The sequence below is a fragment of the Sinocyclocheilus rhinocerous genome, unplaced genomic scaffold, assembly GCF_001515625.1.
Source record: "Sinocyclocheilus rhinocerous isolate Xijiao unplaced genomic scaffold, SAMN03320098_v1.1 scaffold174, whole genome shotgun sequence".
Classification (NCBI taxonomy): Eukaryota; Metazoa; Chordata; class Actinopteri; order Cypriniformes; family Cyprinidae; genus Sinocyclocheilus; species Sinocyclocheilus rhinocerous.
This window is the reverse complement of record NW_015646289.1, coordinates 1,209,753-1,223,406: the sequence shown is the minus strand read 5'-3', so window position 1 is coordinate 1,223,406 and position 13,654 is coordinate 1,209,753. Positions and strand designations below refer to the sequence as shown.

Below are 13,654 nucleotides of genomic sequence, written 5' to 3'. Positions count from 1 at the left end.
TTTTTTTTTTTTTTAGAAATAACCTTTGTGAGCAGCCAGCTTTGTACTCTTCTAGGTTCAAAAAACTGTCGTCCATAAAATGTGTTGCACAAATTCGAACATCTGGGTTGTGCTGTTCTGTTGTAAATAAATCTTAACCAATGATTCCTAATTGCATCTACTTCCGGAAGGCCAAATAAAGTGCTTTTGCTTTCGCACTGAAACACAGCTTCTCCCTGACATGGCTGCATCAACACTACTGCGTTCCTGAAACCACACCTTCTTTGCGTGCACATTTGTGCGGCATTATGCTAATATTTCCACATAGTGATGTAGATATGTGGGGCGTGTTAGAACGAGGCGTTTTAGGTAGGCATGGCTGACTCTTAACTTTTATAAAGAATATCTCTTTGGATTTGAGACTTTAGTCTTTGCAACTTTACAGATCTTCTTTATGCACCAAGAGCTTGTAACACTCCAAAGAGAAAGGAAAAATTGAAATCGCATCATATGACCCCTTTAACAATTACAAGTATTACTGATGTATTGTATATCATATAATAAAACATGGAAAAATCTTGAGCTTGTGTTAACCACAGACCTTATTTCAGTCATTTAACAAAATCCCATTAAAAAATGGGATGTGCTAAAATGAATTGGGGGAAAAAATGAATTGAAAGTCTGCTGAGGTACCCCTGGTTAAGAACCACTGCATAGCAAAGGCCACGAACATAATAAAGAATAAAATAATGAAGTAGAAATAAAAATCAATGGTGAAAGAGAGAGGTCTAAAAGCTTACCTGTCCCAGGATGGGGCCCAGTGGAGGCCCAGGAGCCGCCTGTCCAGACCTTACAATTGCTCTGATCACACCTCCAGTATCCAACTTTTTCACCGCCTTGGCTGCTTTAGATATCTTAGACATTGTCTATGTGTCTGGCCTGCCACACGTCTGTCCGTCCGCTTTGCCTGTTGGGAAAGGTAATTATAGAGGTCTCCTTAATTCATTACAAATTCAACACAACAAAAAAATCAAGTCTTGTCCAGAGGTTGAAAAGTGAAAAGGTCTCCAATCCATAAAAGCTCTCCCAGGAGTGCACAGTGGCCTTATCTCGAGACGCTGTAAGTGAAGACAGTCGCGAGGCGAAGTGCTATGAAACCTCAGGCCCTTCAGAGATAAGGGATAAAAGCACAGGTGCGTCACGCACTCGAGGAGCTTCTGTGCTTGGCTGCCTTCAATGATTCCCTGCACTCTGCTGATCCATTACGGTTAGCTAGCGCTCTATGGGTCTAGATCAGGAAAGGTCGATGGAGCAGATTGGACAGCAGCCACCAAGCACCAAAACACGCACAGAATTAGCGTCACACGCAAGGGCGAAAGAGTAGTACCTGGTTTTTCCATTGAAGACCGAATTCAATTACATGATTCAATCAATTAGTTGAGTGGTGGAAATGGCCTGAAACATATGCGCTCAGGGAAGCATGAGTCATAAAAACCACACCCCATAATCTGATATACACCAACGGCAACGTGTTCAACGTCATTCAGCCGATCGCAGCCTGGCTAATTACACATATGACAGGAGAACTTGTTCAACCCAGATGAAAACAATATCTCAAAATTATTCACAGCGCTCTGTTCCCAAGTTAACCTGACTATTTATATATTCATAAATGCAAGGGAGATGAGGACAGAGGTGAAATAAACACACCTCGCTAGCCACACGTTGGAACGCGCCATTGGTTTTAATGCCAAGTTAATCCTCACATCTGTGCGCGCAAGGAGACAAGCAAAGAGAGCTTTTCGCAAGCACCGAAACGTCTTGGATCTTAGAATACACAGGCTATCTGTGGAGAGCAGAAACAGCGTATATAGGCGTTAAAATTACTCTCAGGGTTTTCTTTAAAATGCCAATCACATGCTGTCCTTCATTTCACCGTTCTATTTCATGCTGTTCTCCAAACATATTTTTGCTGTTTTAAAAAGCATGTTGAAGCTCAAATCAATTTAAGAGGCAGTCAGGGAAGGTTGGGCTGCTGGTAAACCTCCACTTCTTGGCAGGAGGTCCAACCGTTTTAACATATTCAGAAGCAGAAGAGGACAATCAACAATCCTGTGAGCTGAATTGAAGCAATTTATTCGGAACATTGTGTTTGGCACCAATTAAATTTTTTTGAGGGATGGTTTACTTGGTGCCGACAATAACATGCATGAAATTTATTTTCCATTTAAAGCAACTCTGTTGACGTGATGGGGATATAAAATACACGATGAAAGAAAAAATATGAGGATGAGTGACTATGGACTGCAGGCATGTTCTGTCAAACTTCACTGTGCTTGCTGGGTTTCCTGCTTTGAAGCACTCTTCGGCTTTCCAAATTAGATTAAATTGCTTGAGAAAAATATTTGATATTCTCAGGAAAAAAAACGTGTTTTGTTTGAAGTATTATGATTAGGAAATAAGAAACAGCATGAATACACTAGCTTATGGTTGATAAGATTTCGATTTTAATGAAAGAACTATCTTATGCTCACCAAGGTTGCATTTATTTGATCAAAATTAACTGTTTTGAACATATTTTAAAATTCCTTTGATAACAAAGCTAAATTTTCATCAGCCATTATTTAGGGTTACGTGATCCTTCATAAATCATTCTAATATGCTGATTTGCTGCTCAAGAAACATTTCTTATTATCATCAATGTTGCAAACAGTTGTGCTGCTTAATATTGGGGACTTGAAAATATAGCTACTGCATGACCCAACATTTTACCCTGTGAAAATAATGCTTTGATTTGTCTACAATATCAGATTTTAGGCTCATTTAATGTCCTGGAAACACTGAAACCATCAATGCATGGTCCATCCGTATCTGTTTGTTTGCTACAAATGAATCTTTAGTCAATGTGATTTTCTTCTACATTGTTTGAACAGAGAATAATTAGGTCGGTGTACAAACAATTGGTTCCTGAAAATGAATTGTTGCAATGTTTCACACTGAAGTATCTTGACCGTAACAATGATAAAAAGGAAATGCCAAGCTCTGGGATTTTAAATTGCATTGGGAAAATAGGGCAATATACCATTAGCAATAAATGAATGTGGCTCAGGTTTATTTATTTATTTTGTTGAGCATTTTGTCCATTGGCCAAAAAAAAGAAAAAATACTTGGATGTTAAAAATCCCTAGACTCAGTAAGTGAATTAATATCTTAATGCAAATTCAGAGAAAGCAGTAATACAAGAAAAACCTAAAGCTGTTCTGTTCTGTCAAACTTCAGTTCAAAGGGATAAAACCAGGTTTCAGGAAAATGAAACACTCAAGGGAGTCAATGGCATTAGCAGGGCTACATCATTCCTGATTTAAGATGACAAAGAGAGACAGGACTCTCTTTATGAAGTGATTTAAGAACCTCAAAACCATTCCCTCTGCAGCTTCACATTTACATATATAGATTTACAGCCCGACTTTTGAAAGCCAGCCAGTTCATTTGGATTCTCGTTCTCTTGATATATCTGTTTTTGGTTTGAGACAAATTGAACTTGCAGACATGGGAAAACATGTTTGTTGAGGCAAGAATAGCCCATTTAAAATACTGCTGAACAAGCAATTGTGGTTTTCGCAAAGTAGACAAAAGCTGGAAAATAAATGAGGAGGAAAGTACATAAAACATTTTATGCATAGCAGAAATGACTGGTAAAATTATTTAATTCCTTCTACCAGCTTGCATTTTGCACGAAATGGGAAGATATGAGAAAATTGGCCTTCCTGCTTTCAATGTTGTGTACAACAGTAAATGAAAACATTTGCTCACTAAACGCAACTAAATTAAGCAACATATAGACACAAAACTGAGATTCTGTCCTCCTCAAATAACAAACAATGGTGCAACGTAAGTCGCAGTTCAGCAAGCAGGCTGCTGTTTCAGAATTCAGCTCAATTCCTCTGATGCCCTCCAGGTGCATATTGATTTTGACAAGACCGCAGATTGCAATTTGTGATAACCTCAGCAAAGAGCTAAACTGCCTCCTAATTTACAACAGCAAACTAGAAAAAGGTGGGAATACTCAAATGACATCGAAGTATGTCAAATATAACATCATTAAAACACTTATGAGCACTAGTTTCAGTCAACAAATATAAAAATGTGTGAATATTATGGTTTAATTAGTGATAAATTCAGAGAGTGTATTTTAGGTCAGGTATCTGCTTAGTATCTTAGTTTTTACTTCACTCTGAAAATGTATCATTATGTATTTTTCCCCCAAGGTCAACTTTATAGTGTTAGTTTGCATAAAATAGTAACCAAATTCCATTCCATCCTCTCTCAGAATAAAGCAATCTGTTTTCTGCCGCACCTTCATGAAATAGCTCTCTGTGCATGTTAAATGAGCAACAGCACTGAGCAGTTTCTCTGGCTCTCTCACAAAACAGGCTTGCAGGTGTGCTATTGTGTTAAAAATCAGTCTTTTACAACAACCAGCTCTGAAATGTGCCACACAAACTGCTGAGATCAGACTTGAAATCATCAGGGGCCTAGATAAACTTCAGGCAACATATTTTACAGACAAATATTCAGACCCTTAACCATTATACTTTCACTCCTGCACAAAACAATCTGTCTGATTAACCCCAGATGATATCTTCATAAGAACCTGCCTTTTTTAGATTTATGTATTTCTGAGTAACATTACAATACTACGACACACTAACAAACTGTAGCATATCAAAAACACATCCAACCTGCAGCTTTGCCTGGATAACAACAACAATAGTAAAAAGCATAATAATAATAATAATAATAAACTGCAATATAATGGTACTGAGTTAAGCAACATGTAACACAGCTACATATATCCAGTTGATTTGAAAACAATAGTCTAATTAATCAAACTAATAACATTTGTGACCAAAATTTACTTTTGAGTCTGGATGCTCCAAAAGGAGTGCTTTTCAAACAGAGTTTTCGACTATAAATGAAAATGGACAGTTTCATCTGAAAGTTTTTACATGACCAGAGCTGTTTAAATTCCAGTTTGCCCTTTGAAGGATGCTGTATGTCAAAACTCTATAAAAGGAAGCATTTAACATCGCATAATACACATTTAACTAACATATTATTTAGTATATGCAAGCATAATAAGCACATTAGTAAATAATGGAAAACAAAGAACCTCAATTTAAATGACTGACTGTCATTACAAAACTGTACAATTTAAGTATTGCTGTATTTTGTAGTTTCCCACCGTTTACTAAACAATGAAATAAAACACTTTTTGAAGAAAATGTAGAGATAATGGTAATGACAACAATAACATTGCTTAAAAATGATAATACATCATTACATGCTTATAGCACATGACAGCATTTTATCTAGAGATGGTTAATAAGCAGCTTCAGGTACATTTTTAAAACAGAAGATACATTTGATTATGATATAAGCAAAGATATCATTTACATTACCTGCTAGTGGGATAATATGTGTCCACTTACACCCGAAAAAAGACCTTCACGTTAGTATTTGAACCATGCGCGCTGCCATATTGCCTTTACTGTCACTTCAGACGGTTTAGTGAAACCAGATAGACTGCCCCCATATGGACAGGAGGAGGATTACGCCTATACATACAGGAGGAATATAGTATTTATAATGAAAATTACTTATATTGAAAGCTACATAACATTTAAATATAATATAAAATATATATATATATTTTATTATTGCCCATTTCACAGTGTTTATTTGAAGTCGCGTCAGTGAAAACCAATGAACATTTGTATTGTTGGGCTTCATTTTCAACACTAGATGGCGAAGTGACTCTTTTTATCGACTGTCAAAACCCCCACGTGAGCATTGCGTCATTTCCCGTGCGCCCCAGACTGTGTGCATGATCCGTGTGCTGGCTTACTGCTTTTGTTATAAGATACCTCTGTTTGTTGGTATTTAGAAACATATAAAGGGATCAGTAATTAGAATAGCTGTTGTGATGGCTGAAGCGATTCAGAAGAAATTACAGTCAGAGTTGGAGAAATATCAACAACTGCAAAAAGGTATGCCATCACAACGCTAGCTAGACAGCTATCCATTATAGCAGGCCTTCCAACACTCTCTGCATGTGCATATTGACATTCATTTTGCTCATATTTTATATATTTGACTACAATGCACAAAGAAGTGCCTGCTGTCACAAATCAGGCTCTCAAGATGGACTGATTTAGCTTGTTAGTCAACACCTGTCCAGAGCTGTCATAGTGATCCGCTTTCTTAATACAGTCACCTTTTCCTAAGTGTTTTTATCTTATTCTTGTAGAAACGTTAGATTAATGTAATGTACATTTTAAATAGGATTGGGTTGCTGTTGTATTTGTATGCGCATAATACAATTATTTTCTGTAATTTCTTTTTTGTGAACGTAGAAACTGTTAACTCGTTTTATTTTTCGCAGATGTCAGTAAAAGTATGTCAGCAAGACAGAAACTGGAGGCACAATTGACTGAAAATAATATTGTTAAGGAGGTAAGAACATAATTACAGGGTATCTTCCACATTTGCATGTTCATTTTTGTCATGCTACAATATATACACATTCATTTATTTATGTTGATCATGTTTTACCACATGTCATCCCTCTGTAGGAGCTTGCATTGTTGGATATCCAAAATACAGTTTACAAACTAATTGGACCAGTTTTGGTCAAACAAGATCTGGATGAAGCCAAAGCAACAGTGAGCAAGAGATTGGAATACATCAATGGTGAAATGTATGTATTGCATTTGATTCTGTTGTATTTGAGTGTGTAGTTCACATAGGCAAACCCCTAACTGATCTCTTCTTCATCTCAGTCAGCGCTATGAAACTTTACTGAAGGAGATGGAGAGGAAGTCTGAGCAGCATCGGGAAGTTCTGTCCAGCCTGCAGCATGTCAACATATTCTGTTACACCAAATACACAAAATAATGATCTTTAAAAAAGCATCAGACCCCATTTAAAGACCCCTTTAAAGGTGCAATAGCTGATTGTCTTTAGAAACATTTTTTGTTATGCTGGTTGAAAGTCTCTTCACATCCCGATAGCAATCATTAATCTGTGAGCGTAAATGCGTTCAGGGGGCGTGGCTTTGGACGGCAATTGCAGGGAGGGTGGGACGTTCGCTTTCAGTGCTATCGGGCTAAAGTTAGCATTTTCCAAGATCTCCTACTGCACCTTTAAGAAAAAAAAGTGATTGATGTCAAGTTTTCAACACTCTCAGTGGTTGTATTACCCACTGTGTTGTAACACTCACCAAACAGCATTAACTATTTAATTTTTAATTCAAATATTTAAATAAGAATACCTCCAATTAATATCCCGCGGAGGGGGACCTGTCCCCCTTCATTTCCCACCCGCCGGGGATTAACGCACATGAATAAAAGGCATTAGAAGAACGGCGCTACTTGTAAGGGAGCTGTATACGCTTTAAAAGCAGGTTGCACACCCGCGTTAAATCCAAATCGTAAACTGTGGCGTAAAGCTCCTAAAGGGATTAGCTATTTATCGAAACAATAATATGCAAAGCTAATTAAACAGAGGTATTATTCGCCTTTTTGAAGTAGGTAGACCTTCTGGACTGAGTAGGCCTAGGGTGAATTATGCACGGTAAAGTGGGAATGAAGCTTTATCATTCCAGGCTTTGAGATGCCACAAGCCGCCGACATGTAGGCTACATATAATGGCAATATTAAATGTAATGATTGTTGAAAACAAATAGACACTGTTTTTCACTTGAACTGTTGTTTGAAGTAGAGTGTGACCGTGATTTCACGTGTATTACAGCAAAACGCGTGCGCGTCTCGATCGTCACCTAAACACGCGTCTTCTGCACTGTGCGTTTGTTTTCATAACCAGGTCAGGACACGCGTCGGTTTAATTTTACAGTTCTTTGCCAAATGGCCAGAAGGAACACATGTTGTACTAGTAAAGTGTGACGATGGCTTTGCTATAAACGTTGTTCCCATGAGTTAGGTGACATTTAGAGAGAAAGTCAGCACCTAACGTTCGTGCGTATTTTGGCAACATCTGACAACAGGTCCATATATATATATAGGCCTATAATGTATTTTATATTATTTAGGCACTTATAGGCTGTAGTTACTGTTCTAAATCAACATGCCATGGGAAGTCAATCTTAACATTTTCTTATATTGATATTGTTTATTTCTCACTCCTTAACAGTTCATCGGGCTCTTAATGATTTAATCTATGCCATCTCTTGGAATATCTGAAGGCCATGTACCATAGTTTCCTAACTGTATACCATTTGTTATAAATAATAAGACTAGCCTATTAATCATTACCAGGCCAATAATGACTTTTTTAAATTAATCAATATAGCATTTGTTATGAAGAAACAATCGCCTTCACATTTAGAACCAATAGCTACAACATGCCACAGTTGTAATATAAATATCTAGGGGAAATATTCCCTTAACAGATTATTTATTATAAATTCTACAACAAGTTAGACAAGTTAGACAGTACTTGCAAGTTTTTGTTATGGGGGGAGGGGTGGGGGTTATCCGGGATAGCGGGATGTCAATATAAAATATATTAAACTGAAAGTAAGTTTTGAAATCCAATTAAAATAGCCTATTTGTAGGCTAAAAAGTAAAAAAATAATTTAGACGTGATGAAATTAATAAGTGACAAAAAGAAATGAAAACACAAAACTAAATAGGCTATAGTGTCTAAGAAATAGTTTTACGGTTAAACAACTTTACAGTTAGACAGCAAGGCCTGCTAACTTCTGAGGTCTAAATTAATTTCTATGGATTTAAAAAATCGTTTGCTAAACCTAATTAAGAACTAATGGTAGCACAACATTCAATAGTCAAAGAATAATTCATAGGACTACTTTACATTACATTTTACATTTTATAATTGTACGTTTGATATACTTGGCTGCGTGCATTGGTCTTTGTTGATCAGAACAGACAAAAGCACACATCCGGTCTGGATAATCTATTTACACTCTTTGTGTTGAATGGCATTTGGGAGACTTATCTGTCTGTAATAACGGGTTCAGGCATCAGCCGGTGCATGGCATCATTCAAAGGTCTAATCTCATTTCAGCTAAAACTCGTTTATCTAAGAGCTTATCCAAAGCGACAAAGCGAAACAAAGCTGCGCATGAAGGTTGATTTAGGGGAGAGTATGAGCGTTAAGTACAACTAAGCCATTATATCTAGTGGTAGCCTAAATCTACTTTCCAGTCATGGTTTTATGACAACTTTTAGTCTTTAAATACTTTAGATTGTAGGGTTTGTCATGTAGATAACGAAGTCGTTAAAGTAGTAGACTTGGCCTAACTTTTACTATGTTAAAGCCTAAAATAAATTATAGGCTATTGAAAAACGACCTCATGATTAAATCACAAATCGTTTATCGCGTTCAGTCGAATTTTCCAAAACATTTGGGCACACAGATTATATACTGATAGGATAATTGAGATCAAACTTTTGGTTTTATTAATTTATCCAGAGTTTAAAAAAAAAAATGTTTTAATTGTATTTCATGCTGAACTCTCACTTATGGTGGGCTTGAGATAGCTGTTACATCCATACAGACAAGAACAAAACTTTTTGTAACCAAATCAAGCTATAAAATCAGATGCAGGAGAGGGGTGGGATAGCTGTTTAAAATGAAATAAAATATTTCATTTGATCTGTTGCAAGTAAAAAAGTACTTGAAATAACTTTTCTTTATTTACTTCATTTACTTAAATATCTGCGACAGTTTTATTGTTGCTAAAACTGTCCGTTATATTATTTTAACGGCCTGGAGTCACAATCACACATCAATTGTTCAGATGATTTGTTTCAAGACATTTGACATGTTTCCGTCCTGAAATCTCGTGGGTGTTGAACTAGCTAATTTTTTACGCTCCTCATCCCAAACCTTCCGTTGCAAATTCCAAAACGTCATTTTAGAGCTAATAACAGATGCTTGAGCCATTGATATGCAGGCTAACGTAGTTATTAATGCAGTCTAACGCAGTTATTAGAGAGAGAGAGAGCAAAAGAGAGAGGGAGAGATTGAGTGCATGTGAATTCTTGCTCTGTGTGTCTCTCAGCAGTGTTCAGCAGCAGCGTCTACTAATAGCGAATTTTTAAGTTGAACTGCTTCAAGAACCTCGCTACTGAGAAATGTCATGTAGCTTTTCAGCTGCGAAACTCTTTTATTGATAAATTTGCGGGTCAGCCGAGCTCTGACACGTTTCTGTCAGCGTCTCCGCGTGTGTGCGCGAGTGCGAGTCTATGTGTGTGCGTGTGTGAGAGAGAACGGGAGAAAGAAAGTGTGATTTCCGTATATAAAAAAGGTTGAAGACATGTAAATTGTTTGTCATTTTTTACCCTATTGTTTGTTATATTTATTCGCTCAATGTCTTCTGGGGTTTTGGTTCTTTTACTGTTGTAGATATCCCATAGTATAACAAAAATAATATATATATCTCTTCATTGTGTTTGGGCCCCCCTGGACGAGCAAGCATAGGCACGTGCCTAAAATGCCTATGCGTAAATCCGGCCCTGGTTATATTATGGGTCTGTGACTTGAACTTTTTGTCATCATATAGGCTACCATATTGGATCGGGTATCTACATAGGCCTACAGAATATTGAGGCCTATATATAAATAGGCAAAGTAGGCCCTACTATCAAATTCCAACATCATGTTCTGATAAATCAAACAACATTTGCTCTGACAAAGGCCCGTTTAGACCACACCTAAGCAATCTGCACCTCAATGCATTATATCTTCCATAGATTAAGTGCAACATTACCGAGATGACCAAATAATTGCCCAATGAAAATCTGCAAATGTCAGGCCTGTTATCGAGTTATCTACCGTTATCACGTTGGAACGCTGAACATTCACACCGTGTCTGAAGAACAATGCCGTTCATGCTGAATATCTCTCAGGAAATGAATTAATGGACATGCAAATAGGCCAAAGATAAAAGAATATATCCTTAGAGAGGTTTAATTCTTTGTTCAAAGTAACATTTCACGTTTTGCTGACATGAAAAATAACAGCAAATACAAAGCCTTGTTATTTTGTTTCGACGAAAACAGAATCTCTTGAATGAAATGAAAATTTTTCAATGTTTTAGAAGAACACAAATATCTGGCAATTACCGCAAAGAGAAAAATAAAAAATGACATGAACTTGTGCTCTGAAATTTTTCTTGGCACTCAAGTTAAAAAAATAAGAACAAAACCATTGAAATGTTCACCCTGTGGAATCCAATTCTGACAAAAAACAGAATTACATACAATACTTTTAAATTACGCACGAGTAAATTAAAATGACACACAAATGCTTTGAATTACGTACGATTATTTTTGACAGCGATTTTATTCCATAGGGGTTAAGTACATGATTCTCCATCAAAAATTGATTTTGTAAAAGTCTTGAAAGAAAATTCTGTTGATATAAAAGCATCAAAGTTCTAACTAAGAAATATAGTCATCTCAACACAAATGTGTATCTTGTTTGTTCGGCTGTAAGATCACCAAACACACTATACAGGCACAGATTTCTCAATGCCTTTTTATATCAAAATAAATCTTTGGCATCTACTGTACAAAATCCACATATTTACACAATTCACAGTCTATTGACCCAGTGCTGCTCCAACACTGCAGAATCATTAATCACTGTAGACCTGGCCTTTTCAGTCTTTAGAGAGCTTTGCAGGGACTTTGGACGTGATCTTCTACCAAGGCCTCCAGACAGCGTCACAGAGCATTGCAGGTTGCTTAGGACTTGACGTCATGGTGGGAGCAGACAGAACAGTTCTTTGTGCAAGCTTCGCACAGCCAGATGGTGTGCAGGAATTGCTCAGTTGGACATGAGTGAGATGCTGCTGTGCTGGCAGTGATGAGTCCTCATTGAGATGCACCTGAGTTTCTCTGCGGGATGGTGTGGACAGTAGCTGGGCTTGCATTGAGTGTGATTTGTGAAGGTTTCCAAATGCTTTCTCCACTCCCTGTCCAAACTCATGGCTCTTGCTAGCAATAAAATTGCTGAGTCGTATCAGACATGTCCTCATTCCATCATGGTAGCTCTGACATTTGCTAGGTGAACTTAGGTCCTCATCAGACTCCTCTGTGCGTGCTCTTTTTCCTCTGGTGATTTTAAAAGGGTCAGTCCACAGTCCTTGTTCAGCTCTTAAGAAGTGCACAACACTTTCCAGGATTTCAGCCTTTTCGACTTTAGGGTTCTTGAGTTTCTATTAAAAAGAAGAAAAAAATGTGGACAGATAAAGACATCTTTTACGGGCTACATTAAGTTAGAGTCTTTATTTAGAAATCTAATTTACCTCATCGTGTGTATTCTCAAGTAATAGCATCCTCAGAGTTTCTAGGCTTTGATTAATGCGATCTCTCCTTCCTTTCTCCATGAGAGGTTTTGAGACCTGTAACATTAAAAATAGTGTAGTTGAAATATTATGGTAAAATATCATTCTGAAAAGCCTTATTAACATGATAAGTAACAAATCTTCATATCACGTTTTGTCACATTGCCACAAAATAACACAGAATAGCCCAATATTTAAGGCTTATAGGCTATGTGAATTATAATTATATTTCATATGTCTGAAAATACATTGTGAAACAAAGTTTGTTTTTTACCCGTCTCGAGTCTTTTTGTTCTGGTATGTCAGCAGCTTGTTTACTCATTTTGGCGATTAACGAAATCCCTCTGAAGTGAGATTATAAGCATCGTTTTGGAGTTCAGTTCATTTATGGTACGGTCAGTACACGCCTAATCTTCTCATTATGAATAATAAAAGTAGACGAACCAATCACAGGCGTCCGTGAGCTAGCCCCTCATTAATATTCACAAACAAGCTGGACGAAAGAGACAATGTCTGTAAATAATGTCAATTGTGAAGTAAGAGCCAATAATTACCCATTTAGCCCCCCACTGGGATGTTTAAACGATCGCTATTCAGTTAAGGTATTGCCAAAGATTATAAAGAAGGGTTGAACCATTCACATGCGTTATAAGGCCTATTTAAAAGAACCACTGAAAGGCGATTAGGCATATTACCTGCTGTGATTTCAAATCGTTATGATTATCGATAGACAATAAAGTGCACTTAGCCATTTGGACAGTTATAACACTGCACAGTAGGCTATTACTGTTTCTGCAGGTTGTGTATTTAACAATGCTATGTGAGAATATTTAATCCAGGATAAGGTGCTTTCATAGGCTAAATATTGACTTGCACAGTCCATCCATCTTGTAAATTCAATCTCACAATAAAAATGAAGTAGCCTAAGGTATTTTACTTCTTTCAACTAGTTTACTATCACTGCTTTTTCATTAGAGTAGGCTATCAGGTCGGATCACAGTCTTCCCCCTACACACTGAAGCGTCGAGGACGTGTTTGATTTGGTTGAGTCACTGAAGTGTGGCTTCAATTGAAAGTGGTCTTTTGATGTGTGTGGTGTCTTCTCGTGTGTTCGCAAATAATTTTCCTGCCTAAGGAACGAGGGCTACAGCCTACAGCTAATTTCATTTGGAAACGGCTTTTTATCAAAGAAAATGGACATGGAAGCTTTAAAAAAAACTTACAAAACTTATTAAAAACAAACAAACAAACAATAATCAGTTTCAAAAAGTTTCAAAT

The 13,654-nt window shown here is 37.0% G+C and overlaps 3 protein-coding genes across 3 annotated transcripts in view; 1 reads left to right on the top strand and 2 right to left on the bottom strand.

Annotated features, from left to right (window-relative positions):
* The window catches only part of LOC107707234 (39S ribosomal protein L11, mitochondrial-like), a 35,382-nt gene extending 29,808 nt beyond the window's left edge, over positions 1-5,574 (bottom strand). The window contains exons 1-2 of the mRNA XM_016511198.1: positions 5,442-5,574; positions 780-946 (exon numbers count right to left, since the gene is read on the bottom strand). Of these exons, the coding sequence (XP_016366684.1) occupies positions 780-902 (123 nt within the window). The 5' untranslated portion in view covers positions 903-946; positions 5,442-5,574. The remainder of the gene's footprint in view (positions 1-779; positions 947-5,441) is intronic.
* Positions 5,575-5,840: 266 nt separating this feature from the next.
* On the top strand, positions 5,841-7,677 carry LOC107707189 (prefoldin subunit 6-like). Its single transcript, XM_016511125.1, has 5 exons — positions 5,841-6,029; positions 6,425-6,495; positions 6,615-6,739; positions 6,822-6,913; positions 7,646-7,677. The coding sequence occupies exons 1-5, from the start codon at positions 5,966-5,968 to the stop codon at positions 7,675-7,677; spliced, it is 384 nt and encodes a 127-aa protein (XP_016366611.1). The 5' UTR covers positions 5,841-5,965.
* A 4,054-nt stretch (positions 7,678-11,731) lies between these two features.
* On the bottom strand, positions 11,732-12,698 carry LOC107707203 (transcription factor HES-7-like). The gene is made up of 3 exons (XM_016511136.1): positions 12,651-12,698; positions 12,338-12,433; positions 11,732-12,247 (listed from the first exon to the last, which is right to left on the bottom strand). Exons 1-3 carry the CDS (start codon positions 12,696-12,698, stop codon positions 11,732-11,734), a joined length of 660 nt encoding a protein of 219 aa, XP_016366622.1.
* Between the last annotated feature and the right edge of the window lie 956 nt (positions 12,699-13,654).

What these genes read in the sequence shown, in the direction of transcription:
- LOC107707189 (XM_016511125.1), top strand. Translation starts at nt 5,966, where the DNA reads ATGGCTGAAGCGATTCAGAAGAAATTACAGTCAGAGTTGGAGAAATAT. An exon ending in ATATCAACAACTGCAAAAAG is followed by an intron (nt 6,030 to 6,424) that starts GTATGCCATCAC and finishes TATTTTTCGCAG; the next exon opens with ATGTCAGTAAAAGTATGTCA. An exon ending in GCAGCATGTCAACATATTCT is followed by an intron (nt 6,914 to 7,645) that starts GTTACACCAAAT and finishes TTATCATTCCAG; the next exon opens with GCTTTGAGATGCCACAAGCC.
- LOC107707203 (XM_016511136.1), bottom strand. Translation starts at nt 12,698, where the DNA reads ATGAGTAAACAAGCTGCTGACATACCAGAACAAAAAGACTCGAGACGG. An exon ending in AACAAAAAGACTCGAGACGG is followed by an intron (nt 12,434 to 12,650) that starts GTAAAAAACAAA and finishes TTAATGTTACAG; the next exon opens with GTCTCAAAACCTCTCATGGA. An exon ending in TTGAGAATACACACGATGAG is followed by an intron (nt 12,248 to 12,337) that starts GTAAATTAGATT and finishes TCTTTTTAATAG; the next exon opens with AAACTCAAGAACCCTAAAGT.